At 51.4% G+C, this 21,085-nt stretch overlaps 1 protein-coding gene across 1 annotated transcript; it reads left to right on the top strand.

Annotated features, from left to right (window-relative positions):
* Positions 1–17,402: 17,402 nt before the first annotated feature.
* On the top strand, positions 17,403–17,942 carry LOC141040959 (uncharacterized). The gene has a single exon (XM_073507071.1). The coding sequence runs from the start codon at positions 17,403–17,405 to the stop codon at positions 17,940–17,942; it is 540 nt and encodes a 179-aa protein (XP_073363172.1).
* The last annotated feature ends 3,143 nt before the right edge of the window (positions 17,943–21,085 follow it).

The raw sequence follows: 21,085 nt of genomic DNA, 5'->3' as shown, positions 1-21,085 counted from the left end.
GATCCATGGTGTGACTTACTCCCGAGTCTTGCCCATAACCGAGGGCGTGGCTATCGATTGATTAAATACACTCTGCACAGGTAGCGCACTTTACCCACACTACGGAATACCTAGCCTCGTAGTCCCATTCGGGTGGACCAAAGTATTCCGACGAAACCCTCCCTTTGCCATGCACTCTCCCCGGCCACTCCAACCATCTCCCTCTCAGGGCTAGGTCTTGGGTGGCCCACTGTCTACCAAAGACACCAACGGCCACCGTCGTGGCAAAACGGTCCCAAACGGGGACAAGCTACCATAAAAACAAAACGAGCACACAAGGTTATGTCTGCCTATCGGGCCAGGGTATGCACGCCCATAACCTTCCCTCGCGGGAGGCACCGGTGAGAGCCAGGACAAAGGACCGAATCAAGACCTTCCCATTAGGTAAATGTGGTCGCACTGAATTAAAAACCCGATTCAGTGGCACCATGATGTGATCAACATCATATTCAGGTTGAACTTAATCAAGTAATAACTTTGAGAAAAACTTTTTATTACTAACATGGCATCATACCGGAAATCATGCAACTACTCGTCACACAGAGCAAGCAACTCTTAAGCATGGATCAAAACAAGCAACATAACTATCTTGCAATACTAAGATCAGAAACTTCTCTGCTTATAAGTCATTTTTAACTACAAACAACATTTTTATTAGTTCATTTAGTTGAAAACTATTACTAGCAAAAATAGCTACCATAACTTTCCATAACAAAATATCTAGTGCAAAATCTTACTCTACTTGGCCAAACAATTCTATGAACTCAAATAGAAGCTAAAACAAGCATATCAAGCATCATAAAACATCTAGCAATTAACCATATTAATCCATCAAATTTTAAATGCAAATAAAGACTCATATTCAAGTAGAAAATCATAGATATTGAAATAACACCATCCAAATGATGATGTGGCTTGCCTTAGGGCAGAGGAGGGTCACACTCCTCCTGGTTAGCTTCAAGGCAAGATCCTCCTTCTGAAAATATTTTAAAACCACAAAAATAAATGTCAAAACACATTCTGAAAATCACCAAAAATTCTAGACAGCAAGGAAAAATCCACCTTTTGGTGTGCTGCTAGAGCTTTCTATAGCAAAGACAATGCAAAAAGAATCAATTCATTTGGACTTATGGTTTAGAAATGGTGGCTGGTCAAAGTTTAGTCAAATTTCTGAATTAAATTTGAATAAATAGAAAATCCTGGCGGGGGGTGACGTCGAAAGCGTAAAGTGGGAGTGCGCCTCCACTCGTACCGCTTCGGGCGCGAGTGGTGAGGCTGACACTGGGCCCCACCAGTCAGGAGAGAGGGAAGGGGATCAAGATCAGAGGGGAGGCGGTGCTTCGCCGGAGCTCATGCCGGCGACGAGGGGGTTTGGGGCTAGCCTAGAGGGATAGATCGGAAGCGGGGCTCGCGACGCACCTGCCCGTACCCATGGCTTGGCGAAAGGTGTACGGAGCTGGTCGCAGTCGATCTCGCAAGCTTCGGTGGCAGACGGGTTTGCCGAAGAGGTGGAAGACGGTGGCTAGAGGCAGCTCCGAGGGCTTGGCGGGGTCCAGGCAACTCCAGCAGACCACCAAGGCCCTGCCCAAGCAGCTGCTTGAGCTCGAGAGGCCCTGGAGAGCGGCAGCTGGCCTGCGGGGATCGCTGGAGTCCTTGGGTTGGGGCGACGGCCAGAGGCCTGCCCGACCAGGCTTCTGCTCGTCTACGTGTTCGTGGAGGTGGTGTGGAGTGGTGCGTGGCTAGCAAGGGAGGCGGGGTTGCTTTATATAGCCGGAACAGAGGGGGGATGTGTCGCCGCCGGAGCGCTCTAGACACGCGGCAAACGTCGATGAGAGGCTCCAACGCGAGGGGACAGGGTGCAGCGTCAACGTCGGCGCTTGCCCACGCTCGCAGACGAGCACAGGAGGCGGTTTGAGATGGGGACAAGCACACGCGCGCACTATGCCGTTTTGGCCGCGACTTGACCGGGCCTGCTGTGGCGGCTCCGGCGTCGGCGAGCGCCAGGGAGTGGTCATGGGTGATGGGTCGAGGGTTGTGGCACGTTGCGGCAGTCGGAGGCGAGCGCTTGCATGCACACGCGCGAAACAGAACGCAAAGCGCCAGCCAGAGCGCGTCGAGACGCTGCCAGGCGTTGTGTCCTCGCGCGGTCACCAAGCTGGCATGGCCAAAACGATGGCCAGGAGCGGCCAAACCTTGTCTACGAGCTCGACCGTGCAGTGCTACGTCTAGGAGAGGTGATGGATCATACCCAGGCCGACCAGACGCGACTCTACCAAGCCGGCAAGTTTCTGGTCAAAAACTTGGTCGCCAAGTTTGGCCACCTTCTAGAAAGCCATTAGGGCTAATCTCCTGGGGTTTAGGGCTTCTTAGGAAGGTCTTTAAGCTCAAGAAATCTAAAGGCCAAAAGCTCAAGGAAAAATGCACTTGCTGTACAAAGTGCATTTCTGGTCCAGAAGTGAAAAGATTTTCTACAGCAAAAATATTACAAAAAGTGATGCAATATTTTTGCATGGGAAGATGTGCCATGGTCCTAAGAATATTTAGGAATTATCTCAGATTTTTTTGAGCAAGAAAAATTGAGGTTGCTTTGGAGCACAAAGTTCTGAAATGAGCTTAAGAGAGAAAAATGAATATTTTACTTTTAGGAAAAATATTCATTTTATTATTTTGGGAATTTGTGGGAGGAATAAGGTAGATAGGTCACCTGGGTGAAAGCCAAGGATATGCCCAAGTGACAAGTCCATTTGAATTGATCCAAAAATCCAAATCAAATCAGGGCAAAAACCACGATGACAACCATGTCTGGAAAGAGAGAGAAGGCAAGTCCGGTAAAAAGAGAGAAGGCAAAATCCTGGCTGTCACAAAAGATGCCGGGGCGACGGAGCCGCCGGAGAGTAAGCAGGCGGCGCGACAGACGCAGCTCGCCTCCTTCCCCTCGACGGTCGACGTGTTTGAACTCAGGGACTGCTTCAAGCCCCTGTGGGTGTGCAAGACGGGGGGGGGGGAGACGACGGGGCATCCAGCCACGCATGTCATCCCCGCCAATTGCGCCGAGGCCGCCCCAAATCGGTATCCATTCTTCGTTGATTTCTTCTCTTGCGGCCTCTGCCCCCCTTCTCTGATTTCTTCAATGACGCCATCCACACCTACGGCTTCCACCTTCTGGATTTTACTCCAAATTCCGTGGTGTGCATGGCTCTCTTTGCGCACCTCTGCGAAGGTTTCGCCGGGGTGCATCCCAACACGGCGCTCTTCCGCCACTACTTCTTCCCTCGGATCCAACCGGGGGGTGCCATTTCCGGTTGCGTCGCCTGGATCCCACTGTCCAAGGGGGCATACCTGGAGGGCGCTCAGAAGGAGAGGTGGGAAGAATGGCGGGGCCGGTGGGGCTGGATTGAGGAGGATGATCCACAAGATTTCTGCCGGGTTCACCAGGCGCCGCCGGTTCGGCGGAGCGACTGGAGCGATGTTGATGCCGACGATGCGAAGCTCACGGTCGCCACCACCAGGATTCTTCGCCTCACTGAGGCCGGGCTCAGCCTTGAGATGATCGGGGCGGATTTCATCCGCCGCCGAATCGCTCCGCTGCACAACAAGGGGAGGCCGGCCTAGCTTTTCACGAATGCCACCGACATCATGAGCTTCGCCCCGGCCTCGACCACAACTTCACGGTGATGGGGTATGCCCACTTCTGCCAGCGGCTCTTTCAGCTCGAGGCGAACCGCGATGGCGAAGTCGAGCGGTCCGGCAAGGCCGCGAGGGCCGCCGCGAAGGCCGGCAAGGTCGCCAAGGGGCCCTTGTTTAAGTTGCCGGCGGGAGCGGTCCCGCTAAGCAACAACTCTCACCGGACCGACATCATCGCCATGATGCCGGACTTCAACGCGCATGGCCTTGACCCGAGCTGGGTCGAGCCGGAGGAAATTCAAGTGCGGGAGTTCTTCGACACCTTGCATGAGGGGTACGTCACCGACGAGCCGCGACTCGTCCAGGACACAACCCAGGCGGAGCTGGATTACATCGCCGCTAGGGCGGTGGAGGCAGAGCTTGCCAAGGAGGCCGGCAGCGCCGGTGGCGTGGAGGACAAGGCCACGATGGAGGCGGAGGAGAACGAGCTCGCCCAGTGGGCGGAGGCGGCTGGGGAGGCCAGCAGCGCCGGCACCGGGGCCCCTCTTGTCGAAGATGTGGTCGACGAGTCGTCGTCGGAGGAGGCCGAGGCTGTCGACCCTCCGGCCACGGGGAGAGGGCGAGTCCTGCGGCGGGCCAGCTCTAGCGAGCCGGTTCAGCCCGGCAGGGTCGGCAGCGCCGGCAAGCTCAGGAGGTGTCCGCGCGCCAGATGAGGGCCGCGACTGCAAAGAAATTGGTGAAGGCCGCGGTGGCGAAGGGGAATGCATCTGCCTCCTCTTCGTCCAAGCGCGTCCAGACTCCGCCTCCCTCCCTTCCCCCGGCAGACGTCGATGCGGAGGTCACCTTTGACTTTGGGTCCCTCAGCCCAAGGAGGAAGAGGTAAGCAGCAGAGGAGGGGGTGGAGGACGAGTAAGTATCTTGTCCCTTTCTGTCATCTCCGTTTCCTCGGATCATGCCACTTATCTTTATTCGTCTTCCTCTTTGTAGGGATGCGGAGACACTGGCCCAGAGGGTGAAGAGGGCCAGGGCTTCGGTGAGCGGCCAGCCCCCGGCAGGCACTTCCGGCACACCGCTGGTGGTGTTGAGCAGCCCGGACAGTAGCCCCCGGTAGCGTAAGTTCACCGCTCACCCCTCGTCGACGTGTGTTGGGGGCACGATCTCTTGGTGCTGACCTTGCCACGGTTGCAGGAGGAGGACAACAGCAGGAGGAGCCACAGAGGGCTACCCCCAACATGCCGCCCCCATCGACTACGCCGCCGCGAGGGGCGTCCCCGGCAAGGGCGCCAAGCACCGAGCCCATGCACACGGAGGAGGAGGAGGAGGACAACCTGGGCGCTGGTGGCTTCGCCTCGGTGCCAAATGTTGGCGGGGAGGGGACTTCTGCTTCCCAGCCCGGCACGGGTAAGTCGCTCGCCTTCCGTCCCTGTTCTTTTTCTGTTCTTTCTGAATCTTGGTCTTGGCTTTGCCTTATCCCTCTCCTTGGTATCCAGATCCCCCGTCGGCGGACCAAGAGGACATAGACACCGTCATCGAGGATGTTGCCAAGGCCACCGAGGCGGAGGCCGAGAAGATCTCCGCCGAGGAGGCCGCCAAGGGCGCTGCTAAGGACGCTGCCAAGGGGCCCGCCGGGGATCCCGGCAAGGCTGCTGCCGAGGAGGCCGGCAGGGGGCCTGCCGGGGAGGCCGGCAAGGCCCCTGCCGAGCAGGAGGTGGTTGATGACCAACCTTCCTCCTCTGCTGCCTCTAGCTCCGGCAGGTATCTGAGGGTGAGCGACGACCTTTTCGTCCATCTCCCAGGGTCGTCAAGCTCCAGGGCGCCCACCGAGGGAGAGGTGTTCGACGAGGAGGTGCTTTCAGCCGCCGGGCTCGAGGTTGTTGACGAACCGAGCACCGGTGGCGACGGTTCTCAGGAGGAGCGGCTTCTCCAGGCCATGGGCGCCAACTTCCGGAAGCTCCAGGCGCTCCATCGCGCCCGCCTGGACAAGGCCAAATCCAGGATGGCAACGGTGGACAAGGCGGAGGCAGACCTCAAGGTGCGCGTCGCTGAGACGCGGACTTGGTTCCGCCAGGCTTGCGAGGAGCTGAAGCTCGCCCAGGGTGAGCTGGCCAAGCGTGACGTGGAGCTCACCATGAAGCAGGCCGACATCAAGAAGGCCCAGGAGACGGCGGAGAACTTGGCCGCCGCAGCCGAGGCTGCTCGAACCCAGCACCAGGCCGCGGTGAACTCCCAGGAGGAGGACCTTGCCGCGCGCGAGGAGAAGCTTGCTGCAACGCTCCGCGGAAAGGATGAGGAGGTGGAGAAGCTCGTCGTGCAGCGGACCCAGGAGCTGGAGCAGAGGCACAAGGAGGCGCTCGATGCTCAAGCTCTGGTTCACGCCGACAAGGTGAAGGAGCTGGAGGTGGCGCGGGACGAGCTGAAGAACCGGGCCCTGTGGCTGACAGGGGAGAGGGACGCGGCCAAGGGCGCCTTGGCTGATGCGCAGGCCGCAGTCCTCGGCAAGGCCGAGCTGCTCTCCATGGCCAACAACTCCATCGGGGACCTGAAGCTGAAGCTGGAAGGCCTTGAGGGGATGCTCTCAGAGGCCAAGGCCCGGGAGGGGACCCTGGCCAAGGAGCTGGAGACCGAGAAGCAGCTGCGGAAGAACGAAGCCGCCAACCACAAGGATTCCATGGAGGGTGTGAACCGCTGGATCGGCCGTCTCGTGGACGTCGCTGGCAGGATCACCACGCAGCTAGCTACCATGGGGATGCCAAATGTGAGGTACGCCCCAGAGCACAGCGGGACTACCAACGCCAAGCTGACCCTGTTCTTCAAGGGCGTCCTCGGTGCCCTGGAGCAGCTTCACTCCAACCAGGCGGCCTCCCTGGCCGATGAGTCCCGGAAACTTTGCCGGGGTGCCATGACCAAGGTCCTCACCAAGGTGGCGTACTGGTATCCCGACCTCGACTTTGACGCCGCGCTGGAGAGCTTGTCGGAGGATGCTGACCTCGCGTCGCTGAAGGAGCGTATCAATCCCATCATCAGCGGTATCAACATAATTCAGAGGGTGGAGGGCCAGCGTCGGGATTAGGCACCCCGTTTCTTATCGTCGCTGCAGGTTCATGACCAAGACAATTTCTATCTTCAGTTAGAACCGCGGCGGCAATTGATGTAATATAACTCTGCAGTACTTTTGATATGATGCATGTTATTTTCCTATTCAACCTCTCTTTGTATGTACACCCTACGTTTATCGGGTAGGCTTGCTGGCGCGTAAACCCAGGGCGGCGTCTTGAGGACGGATCCCCAATGGCCTGTCGGGTGTGCTTGCTACCGGGCGAACCACCTTACCGCCCTTAACGCAGCTGCTCGAACTGTCGAGCTTGACTCGAGTCAGAATCGAGAGTGTTGCCAATTGCGGAAGGCTACCCTGCCACTCTCGATGCGGCCGCTTGAGCTGTTGAGCGGACTCGAAACAGAACAAAGGCGTTGCCAATCGCGGGAGGGCCCCTTTGCGTGCAGGTTTTCCATGCAAAGAACAAGATCTCCGAGGGGAATAACCTTATATAAAAAGGAAATATTTAAAGTTCGACATGACTTAGCTTTCTTGTCGCCGCTCTAGCGCCCTTCGCGCTTGCAGGCAGCGCCGTCCTCTTGGTCGTCTTCTTCCTTAGAAACCACGGCCACGAGGAACTGCTAAGCTGGTTGCTAAACCAGATTCTCTCAACCGCGCCCCCTACCTGGCACGCCAAAGATGTCGGTGGGAACGACACCTATGGGATCACTGGAATCCCTTCTACGGTTCGCGGGCGCGGGGTTGTGAGAAGAGCAGGTCTAACAAGAAGCACACGGGTCGTTTACCCAGGTTCGGGCCGCGAGGATGCATAATACCCTAGTCCTGCTTTGGTGGATGTATTGAGTGTTCTTGTGTTCTTGAGCTAGCTATGGGGTGTAACTTTCCCAAAAGAGCCGAATCCCTCTCCAGTATGCCATGGGCCTCCTTTTATAGTCGAAAGGGGCTGCCACAATGGCACACAGGAGGTGGAAAAGTCTACAGTGTTGTGAGCTTATCGTCCGTATTACAGGACAAGACACATTTAATGCATCGCTTAGGTGTCCCTTAGCTTTATCGGGGACGGGAATGAGGCCCGTCCCGTCCGTCGCCGCCTCGCCTTGCTTCGACACGCGCCCAGGCCAGCGATGCATGTGGCGCCATGTAGGCAGGCAGGCAGCTGAGGTGGCGCGGTGGTAGGGTCTTCACGAAGATCTGCATGCCACCACGCAGGTGCTTGCTGAATTGGCTTGGAAGCCGTATGTTGCCACGCAGGTGCCTGCCCAGTTGGTTGGGCTGGCAGCTGCATGCGAACAGCGACGGAGTCTTGGTCGACGTGGGCCTGGCTGTGGCCCCGCTAATGTCCTCGGCAAGGGCCTTGCTGGGGGCCCGGCAAGGGTCTTGCCGTGGCGTTGCAGTCGTCCCCGACAAGGCGCTTGCCGGGGGTCTTGTGGATTCCCTCGGCTGGGATCCCGCCGTGGGTCGCCGTCTTCTGGTCCTCGTCTGATCCCACATGTTTATGATCTTGACGAAGATCTGCATGCCACCACGGAGGTGCCTTCCGATCCCTGGTTCCAACATAGTTGGTTGGGTAGGAACCCGTGGGCTCAAGGGTGGCTCGCTCTGTCGGTGTTGGGAAAGTTGCCCCGGCAAGGCTCTTGCCGGGGCCGCGGAGGCCGCCCCGGCAGGGGCCTTGCCAGGGGGGGTCCACCTTGCCCTCTTGTTCTTTGGTGTTTCTGGTCTTGGCGTTGCCTTGACTGTCTTGTGCCTTTGGCTTCTCTCCGGCTTCCCTCCCTTGCCCTGCTAGGTGTGGCCGTGGTGCATGGCTCTGACTGCCCGTGCACAAGTAAAGGGTTCAAAAGGAGAGCCCCTACTTTTGTACACCGACATTTGGCTATTCTTCACGACGTTGGTGTGACAGCCTGGTATTTCCCCTCTTTCTTTTTCTGGATTTCCTTGCCATTTGATTTGAATTTGGAGTTTTTTGAATCAACTCACTATGACTTAATCACTTGGGCATATCCTTGATTTTCACCCAAGTGACCCATCTCTCTCAAAACCATCATTTCCTCACTGATATATCCCATAATGACCCTAGAAATATTTTTCATAAATGAAAAATATTTATTTTCCTCTCTGAAAATCATTTCAGTAACATATGCTCCAAAGCAACCCTCATTTTTCATGCCCACAAAAATCTGAGAAAATTCCCAAATATTCTTTGAACCTTGGCAGATCTTCCTGAGTAAAAATATTGCATGGGTATTTGGAATATTTTTGCTACAGAAAATCATTTGCTTTCTGCCCTCAAAATGCAGTTTCTATAGGAAGTATATTATTCCTTGATCTAATGAAGCTGATTTTTCTTGAGCTTCATTAACCTCCTAAGAAAACCCTAACCCCAAGAGATTGGCCCTAAACTCCTTCTATAACCTCTCCAAAAACAGTGCCCAAACTTCTGTCCAGAAAGTTGCTGCTTAGCTCTTGTTCAATCCGGTCGGCCTGGCAGTGTGCCATCTCGTCTCCTAGACTAAATATTGCACAGAAAACACACTGGACATGGTTTGGCATCACTTCGGCGTCGGTTTGGCCTAGCCAGCGTGGTGACCGCGTGTGGACATAGGCACTGGCATGCTTTCTGCGCGCTCTGTGCTGCGCCCGAGCCTCTGTTCAACGCGTGCCCATCTCAGCGCTAGCCGCCGACTACCGCACCGCGCCACCAGCTTCGGCTCACCACCCTTCACCTCTCCCTTCCGCTCGTCGACGCCGAAGCCACCGCAGCGAGCACGGGCACGACGCAGCCAAAGCCACAGTGCGCCTGTGCCACTTTCTTCGTCCATGCCCGCGTCCTGTGCTCGTCCACGAGCTTCCACGGTGGCCGCGTGATCGCTGCACCCCCTCCAACTCTCCCTGGCGCTCCACGTCGCCGTGCGCCGCCTTCCAGAGCCCTCCGGTGGAGTCGAGAACCCCACCCCCTCCGCCGATAAATAGCGACCCCCCTGGCCTCTCCGAGCTCATCAAACCACTCCACCATCACCCACAAGCAGTAGAGAAGCCACAGCCCGGCCGGGCAGGCCTCTGGCCGCCGTCCTCTGCTCGAGCTCGCCGGAGATCTCCTCAGCTTTCCTCCCACCTTTCCACTAATCCTCGAGCTCCATCGACTTCACCGGCGACTCCCTGGTGGTCCGTTGGTGCCTGCTGACCCTGTTGGAGCCCCTGGAACCGCCTCCTCCAGCCGTCTTCTTCATCTTCGGCAAGATCCGACCACAGCCGCCGCTGGAGACGATGTTTCCGAGCTACTCCGGCCATCTCTCACCAAGCCACGGGTACATGCAGGTGCGTCGTGACCTCCTCTACCCATCCCTCCCTCTCAGATCGGCCACCGAGCCTCCTCGCCGGCGAGAGCTCCGCCGGAGCACCGCCACCACTTTATTTCCCTCACCCCTCCCAAAACCTGACAGCAGGGGCCCACTGTCAGCCACTCAGCCATGGCCGAAGCGGTATGAGTGGTGGCGCCCCGCAGGAATACGTCTTCGACGTCACCCTGGTTTTCTTTTATTTGAATTTAATTCAAATATTTTGACCAGCAACTTTTACCGGCCATAACTTTTAAACTATAAGTCCAAATGAATTGATTCTTTTTGCATTGTGTTTGTATTGGAATATTCTAGCAACACACCAAATTGGAGATTTTTCTCTGCTGCCTAGAATTTCTGGTGAATTTCAGAATGATTCTTGATATTTTCTTTTGCTCTCTTTAATTGTTTTCAGAGGGAGAAGCTTGTCTTGAAGAGAACCAGGAGGAGTGTGAACCTCCTATGCACTAAGGCAAGGCACACCAACATTTGTATGGTGTCATTTCAATATTTATAGTTTTCCAACATGAATATGATTTATTTCATGCATTTATTTATTAAATGAATATTGCATATGCTAGTTACTTTGTCATGGTTGATATGCTTGGTTTACAGTATTGTTTGAATGCATGGACTAGTATGAGGCAGTAGTACTAGTTTTGAAAGTGTGGTTATGATATGGTTATGATCGGTATTATTTTCATATACGAGGAAATGATTTTAATATGTTAATGGCATAACTAAAATAATGAGTTTTAAAACCAGCAAGTTGAAACCAGTGAGTTAAGTGATGACTAGTGCAAGTAGAATGATTATATGATGTTGATTTGTTTCCTTTTAAGTGATATGTGAATTTGGTGCATGTTGGATAGTTGCATGTTCATGGCATACCGTGACTCGAGTTATTTTCATTTCAAGTTAAACTTGATGTTAATTCAACTTGAACATAATGTTGATCGAGTGATGGTGCCATTGAATCGAGTTTTCCCAGTGCAACCACATTTACCTTTATGGGAAGGCCTTTATTCGGTCTGTTGTCATGCCTCTGGTCGGTACCTCCAATGAGGGAAGGTTATGGGCGTGCGGTACCCTAGCCCGGTAAGCAAACATAACCTTGTGTGCCCATTGTCGTTATGGTCCCTTGTCCCCGTTTGGTACCGTTTAAGTTTTGCCACGACGGTGGTCGTTGTATGTCTTTGGTAGACATCGGGGCCACCCATGACTTAGCCCAAAGGGGAGTTGGTCGGAGTGGCCGAGAGAGTGGCATGGCAATGGGAGGGTTCTGTCGGAATGTCGTTGGTCCACCCGAATGGGAGTACGAGGCCATGGGTTCCGTGATGTGGGTACAGTGTGCTAACCTCTGCAGAGTGTTTATTAAATCTATCAATAGCCGCGTCCTCGGTTACGCACATAGCTCGTGAGTAAGTCACACCATGGATCAACATGATTAAGTAATCTTGCACACTAAATTTTTATGCTTGGCACTGGTTAAGTGATGAGTTTGTGAGACCATGAAGATGGTCGTTGTGGGAACCAAAGTGTTGGTTTCGTTTGTGATCTGGGCATGATCACCGTTCTGGTTGCGAGGTAACCCGTTTGGTAAGAGAGTCCGAGGGACTAGGTGCAACATTTTGATTCACTACATCAGTAGTATGTTATCGCATTGCATTTAACTTGATTCATTGTCCTAATATTGTTTGCCATTACGCTTATGCTTGTTGTGAGCTTGCAAGTACATTCAATGTACTAACCTGGCGTGTCATGCCAGATTTCAGGAAAGTCTTACCAGATCGGAGTGCTTCCCGTGTCTAGATCGTGTCCACATCGGTGTCCCTGTGTTATGGAGCTCCGCTTCATCGTCGTTCCGCTGTCGCGTAGTTGTCATGATCGAGGCCCCTTCATGTTCATTAAATAATGTACATATTGTTCAGGCGCACCGTGTGTGCCACTTGGCCTCGCTACTTGATGTAATATCAAACCTATGTTTCCGCTAGCATCAATAAAGTGGTTGTTTTCTATACCAAGTTGTTGTGTGTTGCCAGAAGACTTGATCTCTAGGCTAGCAATGCAAGGTAAACCGGTTGCTTTGAGCCGAGGTGCCACAACACTTGGTATCAGAGCCGCGCTGACTTTAGGACACGCTAGACCATTGACGTGCTAGTTGGAATGGTAGGTAGTTTAGTTTTGAGTGCCGGTAGTAGTTGCATCTGGTTGCTGCATTGCATGCATTCTATTTATTGTTGTGCTAACCGTCTAATGATTGTGAGTGTAGATGGCTCTGGTTCTGTACCTGTACTAGTACGATCCAGCACCCTACACCTCACTGCATCTGCTTCAGAACGTGTGGCGTCGACTCTACCCAGAGGGTGCTGATCCAGTGTACCAGGTGTATCGGGAGCATCTGGTCGGCTCATTGTATGAGTATTACGCGGAGGTCACTTTACACCATAGTTCCCCTTCCGGTGCTTACACTCGTTCCTCTAAAGGTGGTTTCGCTTCCACGCCATCTCAGGCCATCCAGTTTGCTGCACTCGAGGCTCTTGTAGACCTGCGCTACAATGAGGTTCGCATGCAGGCTCACCCAGTGTGACAGCCTGGTTTTTGCCCTTTCTTATTTGCTTGAAATTTCATTTGAAAGTTTTTGAAACTTGGAGTTTTTGAATCTTTTCATTTGGACTTAAACACTTGGGCATCCTTGGCTTTCACCCAAGTGTTCACTTCTCTCCCAAACCATCACTTCACTTCTGATCCACCACAAAATAACCTTTGGAATATTTTTCTTAAATGAAAAATATTCATTTTCTCTCAAAAACCCTAAGCCAGATCTGTTTGCTTCAAGGCAACCCTAATTTTTATGGCTCAGAAAATTCTAAGATAATTCACAAATATTCTAGGGACCCTAGGGCACCTCCCTGAGCAAAAATATTTCATCACTTTTTGGAATATTTTTGCTACAGAAAATCTTTTCTGTTCTAGACAGAAATGGTGGTTTCTACAGCAACTACCATTTTACTTGCTCCATTTGACCTGAACTTTCTTGTGCATCTTTACCTTAGTAACTTATAACTAGCCTCCAAAGCACAGCCCCAAACTCCCAGCCATTTGACCACAGTAACATCACAAAGTTACTAACCAGAAACTTACCTGGCTTGTAAAATCTTCTCTACAGCACCTGGATCCAAACCAAACCGTCGTAAACTTCAAAACTACCACGAACAACATGCCAGACATGATTTTTGGACGAAGGCTGGCCCGAGGAGAGAGTTCGCGCGGTGACTACGCGTGTCCATGATGCCAGGCATGCGTGTTGACGCGCTCTGGGTGACGCCGAGCGCTCTGTTCGAGCGTGCTCGCTTCCCCCGCCTGCCCAACCATGCCAAACCCCGCCACCATCATCGTCTCGACGTCCTTAACTCCTCCCTGGCACTCGCCGACGCTGGAGCTCGCCGCAGCGAGCATGGGAAGGTCCGGCCAGCCCAACAGTGCGGAGCGCACTGTGCTCGTCGCCATCCCCTTGATCCTGTGCTCGTCTCCGCTCGCCCACAGTGGCCGCGTGACCTCCGTCGCCTTCTCCCCCTCTCACTGACGCCGCTCGTCGCCGGGCGCTATGGACAGGTGTCCACCGGTGGAGCCCGAAGCACCCTCGCCGCTCGCCTATAAATAGAGCCACCCCCAGCCTCCTCGAGCACCATGCAGCACTCACACACACCCCATGATCGAGTAGGAAGCCGTAGCCCGGCCGGGCAGGCCTCGGGCCGCCGTCCCCGAGCTCGAGCTCGCCGGCGATCCCCTCTGGTCGCCGCGGTAGCTCCAGCCCCTCCCAGGCCTGGGCGACCCCTCAAAGGCCTCCGCCTCTCTCCGGTGAGGCCATCTCGCCCACTTGGAGCCTCTGGAGTGACCTCTGCTCGCCGTCTTCCTCAACTCCGGCGACCTCCACGTTCTGCCTCCGCTTGCGAGCTAGTTTCCGACACCGTCCGACCACCCCTAGCCACGCTACGGGTACGGGCAGGTGCGCCATCGTCCCCTCTCTCAATCCCTCCCTCTTGTTTGGGCCAAGGAGCCCCGGCGAGAGCTCCGGCGAAGCCGCGGCCCTCTCTGTTTCTCTCTCCCTCTTCCCCCACCTGACTAGCGGGGCCCGCTAGTCAGCCACTCAGTACACGCGCGAAGCGGTACGAGTGGTGGCGCCCCTGGGCTTTACGCCTTCGACGTCACCCCCCAGTTGTTTCTTTTTATTCAAATTCATTTATATTCCAGAGAGCTTCAAACAATTTTAACTTTTTAACCATAAGTCCAAATGAGATGGTTCTTTTTGCATTGTGTTCTTTGAAAGGAAATCTAACAGCTCACCAAAGATGAGATTTTTCTGAGCTGTTTAAAATTTCTGGTGAATTTCAGAAGTGTTCTCGATATTCTCTTTTTGTGTTTAAAATTATTTTCAGAAGGTGAGGCTTGTCTTGAGGATCATCGGGAGGCTTGTGAACCTCATCTGCACTAAGGCAAGCCACAGCAACATTTTTATGATGCCATTTCAATATTTGTGATTTTCTCACTTAAATGAAATGATTAACCCATGCATTTAAATAATTATTGAATTATTTGTATTCTGTTAAGTATTGGTCAGTTGTTATGCTTGATTTACAGAATAGCTGAAACTAGTTTAAGTGGGTAAAGCAAGTTAAAATTTATTTGAGGTGATGTTAGAAATAATTTTGTTATGCATGTTAGTAATTATTTAAAGCTTTGTGTTTGCATTCTTAAATTGATAAACATTTGTTAGAAAATATTCTGTTAAATACTTGTTTAATCATATTACTTGTCTTACAGAATGTTTGAACCCAACTTAGTGATAAAGAAATTAAGAGTTGTTGATAATGATATCTTTTGGTCAAGCATATGAAAAATTTATCGGAGTTACTTTCTTGCGTAGGAAATTAATAAAACTTGTTGCAAAATATTTTGGTAAGTTGTGAGTCATTTTGAGCAAGTAGAGTAATATGAGTTGTTGACGTTTATGCTTGGTGTGCATATGGATGACGTCGGTCATTTTTATCAATATGTGATGCATGTGTTGTTTTGCATTTCATGGCATGCTATGACACCGGTCATTTTTAGTTAAAAGTTAATCCTGAATATAACTCAACTAGAATATACCGTTGACTGGGTCATGGTTCCGCTAAATCGAGTTTCTTTCCAGTGCAACCACATTTTCCTTGTGGGAAGGCCTTGATTCGGTCCATTGACACGGCCTCTGGTCGGTGCCTCCATCTAGGGAAGATTATGTCGTGTTTGCCCTGGCCCTGTAAGCACACATAATCTTGTGTGCTCGTTGATGAGATTATGGTACCGAGTCCCCGAGTGGGAGTGTTTTGACCACGACGGTGGTCGGGGTGTCTTTGGTAGACACGGGGCCACCCAGGACCAGCCCGTTGGGGATTTGGGTCGGAGTGGCCGGGAGAGTGCTGTGGCAATGGAGGGGTTTTGACGGAATGCCGTTGGTCCACCCGAATGGGAATGCGAGGCCATGGGTTCCGTGGTGTGGGTACAGTGTGCTACCTCTGCAGAGTGTATAATCTATCGATAGCCGAGTCCACGGTCACGGACACCTCGTACTAGGTCCCACAATGAGTCAACGTTTAATAAAAATTGCACACTAAGCTATGAACTTTGCATTGTCAATGGATGGCAGAAAGGCCATCGAGGTATATGGGACCAAATGATGGTCGTGGTTGTGATCGCCATAAGGATCGCGAGTTGTTCTTGAGAAAGACCACTATGGTGGTGTGTTTGTGGTCCAGAGATGATCACAGTTGGTAAGCTGTCCTGAGGGACGTTCGGGCTTGATCACAGCATGTTGACATATAATGTTGCATTATCAATAATTGGTTAAATATCATGATATTGTTTGTCATTATGATTATGCTTGTTGTGAGCTTGCAAGTACATTCAATGTACTGACCTGGCGTGTAATGCCAGATTTCAGGAAAGTCTCGTTGGAAAGGAGCGCTGTTCGAGTCTAGATCGTGTCCACATCAGTGTCCCTATGATATGGAGCTTCCGCTATGACGTTATTCTGCTGCCACGTAGTTGTTCGAGTCGAGGCCCCTTTATGTTCACTAAATAATGTACATATTGTTCCACCGCACCGAGTGTGCCGCTTGGCCTCGACCACTGTTGTAATATGAACTCTGTTCCGCTAGCATCAATAAAGCGGTTGTTTTCTGTACCAATATGTTGTGTGTTGCCAGAAGACATGATCTCTGGGCTGGCAATGCAGGGTAAACCGGTTGCTCTGAGCCGGGGTGCCACACACAGGTTTCTACTTCTACCCGTCTATGCATGAGAACGGGCGTATCCTCTTCCCTTTTATTGATCCGGCGAGCGATCGTCCTTCTAGCCACCTTTCTCATTATATCACCGCCAGCTATCTCTTGACCTATGAGTTGGCCCGAGAGTTAACCCGAGCCCGTATAGCTCTTGCCGCTGCTCGGAATAGGAACCCTCCACCTACTGTTGGATTTACCCCGTTCGTTCCTCCAGCCTCTATTTCCCCTGCTACTCCGGTGACCACTCAGAGTACCACGACCACTTTGACCATGACTCCTCGTAGTGCCCCTGCTGCATGGGCTTCCCTTATCGCTACTCCTGCAGCGCCTATGCTCCAGACTCACCCTGCACCTGCCCCTGAGGAAGAGTCCTCGAGGCAGCGCCGTCATGTCACCTTTAACCCGGAGGTTTCCACTATCAGTTAAGGATCTAGGTCCGGCTCAGGAGAGGACCCAGCAGCACCAACACAGCACTAGATTGTCATGAGGTTGATGTACGGATGTAGTCGTACGTGTCATGATGTTTCATTTCATGTATGAGGGTAGTCGAACCCGTCATGATGTTTGCCTTACATGTATGAGTCTACGTATAATTATGTTGGAACTTTTTATTATTCGCCTTGGTTTTCGTTGTTTTCTTTCAGGTTTGTCGCTAGCTTTTCTTACCATTTTTGGATGTTGCTCATCTCGGTTGCTTTATATTGGGAAAAACAAACAATAGGATGACACGGGGAGGCAGCAGCAGTCACGCTTGTGGGGATGTCCCTGTTCGTCGCCCAGCAAGACAGGCGGGACATTCCTCCGAGCCGTATTCTCCACCACCGCCTCCACCGCCACATCCGCCATCCACTAAACAAATCATGCGCATGTTCAAAGAAAGAAGAAACAACAATCTGATTGAGCTGTTGAGAAGTGTGCAAGCTATGGTTGGGCAGAATGGAAATCAAAATGGTCATCACTCCAAGCTGTCAGACTTTCAGAGAACTAAGCCTCCTAGTTTCAGTCAAGTTATCGATCCTTTGGAAGCCGATGATTGGTTGCAGACTATTGAGAAAGCTTGAGATTGCTCGCACTGAAGAAGCTGACAAGGTTCCATTTGCTACAGACTATCTTGATGGAGCTTCTGCTATATGGTGGGATAATGCTAAAGCTATGTGGCCTGCGGATGAAGAAATCACTTGGACTAAATTCAAGGACCATTTCCGCAAGTACCATATCCCCGCCGGTATCATGAAGGTCAAGCAGCGCGAATTCCTCACTCTCACCCAAGGCAGCCTGTCAGTAAGTGAGTACCTACATAAGTTCAACCATTTGGCCCGTTATTCTCTCTATGATGTGGCCATGGCAGAAAGGAAGATCGACAGATTTCTTGGAGGACTGAATCAACACCTCATATGCACTCTTAGTATGTTCGATCTTCTGGATTTCCAGACTCTGGTAAACAAAGCCCTCATTGCAGAAAGAGAACACAAGCTTGTGCACGACAATAGGCCCGCTAATAATGATCATAAGCGCAAATTAGAGCCTAAGAAGGATGGACAACCAGTACAGAAGGCTCGTACCTGGTAGCAGACTCAGGTTGAGTACAAGCCCAATTGGCAGCAGAACGTGAACAAGACCACTACTCAAGTCCAGAATGTCGTGACCAGCCCAGTGCGCGAAGAATGTCAATGCAACAATTCGTGTTTTAATTGTGGGCAAACCAGACACTATGCCAGACAGTGCCCCAAGAACGGCAAGTCAAATGCTCCATTCAGGCTTCAAGTCAACCACATGGGGCCATATCCTGTCTAGAAGACCATCCAAGGGCAAGTTCACCACCTCCCCGTAGACGAAGCCCAAGAGGACCTGGAAGTCGTCATTGGTATGTTTCCTGTTAATAGCATCCTGCAATAATTTTATTTCACTCTGGGGCTTCAAACTCTTTTATTTCGTGGAGTTTTGTTTCCCAAAACAAGTTTCCTTGCTCGATTTTGGGAAAGAGTATGATGGTACAATCCTTGGGATTCGTTCTCAGAAGCAATCTGGTCTGTCGCAACTTAGAGATTGGTATCAAGGGAGTTATCTTCCCAGCTTCTTTGATCGTTATTGAGTCTGCCAAGTTGGATATTATTTTGGGAATGAACTGGTTAACCCAACATCAAGTATGCATCAACCGTGCGACCAGAGAGGTCACATTGACAAGTCAGGAAGGTCGGCCTACAAAATTCTTTGCTCGAAGAAGCATACCCAAGAAAGACATGGTCTTCACCGCTGTAACTGAAGAATTGGAACTAATTCCTGTGGTCAGTGAGTTTCCAGATGTAGTCCCTGAGGAATTACCAGGAATGCCGCCAGACCGAGAGCTTGAGTTTGCAATTGATCTTGTACCCGGGACCGCACCGTTGTACAAGAAGTATTATCGGATGCTCTCTTCAGAATTGGTGGTATTAAAGAAACAACTTGATGAGATGCTTCAGAAAGGATACATCCGTCCAAGCTCTTCACCATGGGGATCACCCGCAATATTCGTGGACAAGAAAGACGGCAGCCTCCGAATGTGTGTGGATTACCGTCAGTTTAATGATGTCACTATCAAGAACAAATATCCACTACCGAGATTGATGATTTGTTTGATCAACTTAGTGGGGCAAAAGTATTCTCCAAGATTGATTTGAGGACCGGATACCACCAGCTCAAAATCAAGAAAGAAGATATTCCTAAGACCGCGTTCACTACTCGATACAATCTCTATGAATATACAGTCATGTCTTTCGGCCTCACCAATGCCCCTGCCTTCTTCATGCATATGATGCATAAGGTATTCATGGATTTCTTGGCTAAGTTTGTGGTGGTCTTCATCGATGACATCCTCATATACTCAAAAGGTGAAGAAGAGCACAAGGGACATCTCAGAGCAGTCTTGCAAAGACTCCGTGACCATCAACTATATGCGAAATTCAGCAAATGTGAATTTTGGCTCAAGCAAGTCGGATTTTTGGGGCATGTTCTTTCAGCAGAAGGCACAGTCATGGATACGAGTAAAATTTAGGGTGTGCTTGATTGGACGGCACCCACGACAGTATCAGAAATCCAGAGTTTCCTTGGATTAGCCAGATACTGCCGCCGCTTCATTGAAGGTTCTCTAAGATTGCCGAGCCAATGACAGAACTCCTAAAGAAAGATAATAGATTTGAATGGACCGAGGACTGTGAGAAAATCTTTAATGAGCTGAAGACCAGACTGACAACAACACCTGTGTTGACCCTTCCAGACATCTGCCGCAGCTTTGATGTATACTGTGACGCATCCAGGAGAGGTATTGGATGTGCACTCATGCAAGGTGGCAAGAATGTAGCATATGCATGTCGACAGCTACGACCTCACGAAGGGAACTATCCTACACATGATTTGGAGTTGGCCGTAGTTGTGCACGATTTGAAAATCTGGTGACACTACCTTATTGGCAAAAGATGTCAGATATTTACCGACCACAAGAGTCTCAAGTATATATTCACCCAACCAGACTTAAACCTTCGACATCGAAGATGGCTCGAGTTGGTCAAACATTATGATCTTGGCATCAATTACCATCCCGGTAAGGCCAATGTTGTTGCCGATGCTCTCAGCTGCAATCCCGCCAATCTGAACGCCCTGATGGATTCCTTGCCTCCCGAAATCCGAAAAGAGGCCGCTCAACTTAATTTGGTTATCGTTGATGCTGGCCTTGCTAATATATTGGAAGTTACCCCTACCCTCGAGGATGAGATCCGCATGGCCCATCAAGAAGACTCAGCCCTGCAACACCATGTCAAGCGTATGCAAGAAGGCAAGACCCAGGATTTCTGTAAGGATAAGCAAGGTACTCTAAGGTTTAGAGGACGGATTTGTGTACCTGAGCAAGTAGACCTGAGAAACAAGATATTGGCAGAAGCGAACAAATCTTCGTACTCGATTCACCCAAGAGGTACCAAAATGTACGAAGACCTTCGACGGATATCTTGGTGGGATGAATGAAAAAAGACATCGCCTATTTTGTTGCTTGTTATGATATATGCAACAAGGTGAAAGCGGAATACCAGAAACCCGCCGGACGTCTTCAACCTCTACCCGTTCCACAATGGAAGTGGGACGATGTCTGTATGGATTTCATCATAGGCCTACCAAGGACTCACCAAGGCAATTATGCAGTAGTGGTGGACATGCTGACAAAGGTAGCTCACTTTATTCCCATCCGGACCACCTACAGAGCTGATCAACTCGCACAGCTGTATGTGTCCAGAATAGTCAGTTTGCATGGAGTGCCAAGAACGATCACTTCAGACCGAGGTTCTCTCTTTACCTCAGCATTCTGGTCACGTCTCCATCAAGCTTTAGGGACCGCACTAAAGTACAGCACAACCTATCATCCTCAGATAGACAGGCAGACTGAGCGAGTAAATCACATACTTGAGGATATGCTCCGAGCATGTGCTTTGGCCCAAGGACCCAAGTGGGAAGATAGTCTGTCGTATGCTAAGTTCTCCTACAACAACAGTTTCCAGACCAGCCTGAAGATGTCACCATCTGAAACTTTGTATGGCCATAAGTGCCGCACTCCGCTAAACTGGTCTCAAATCGGGGATAGCCGCATTTTTGGAACTGACTTAATGATGGAGGCTGAAAGGCAAGTCAAGGAGATCCGAGATAGACTGCAATTGGCTAAGTCCCGACAAAAGAGTTACTATGATTCA

Source organism: Aegilops tauschii, chromosome 2, assembly GCF_002575655.3.
Source record: "Aegilops tauschii subsp. strangulata cultivar AL8/78 chromosome 2, Aet v6.0, whole genome shotgun sequence".
NCBI classification, from domain to species: domain Eukaryota; kingdom Viridiplantae; phylum Streptophyta; class Magnoliopsida; order Poales; family Poaceae; genus Aegilops; species Aegilops tauschii.
Note: the sequence above shows the minus strand (reverse complement) of the source record. Positions and strands in the feature narration are given on the sequence as shown.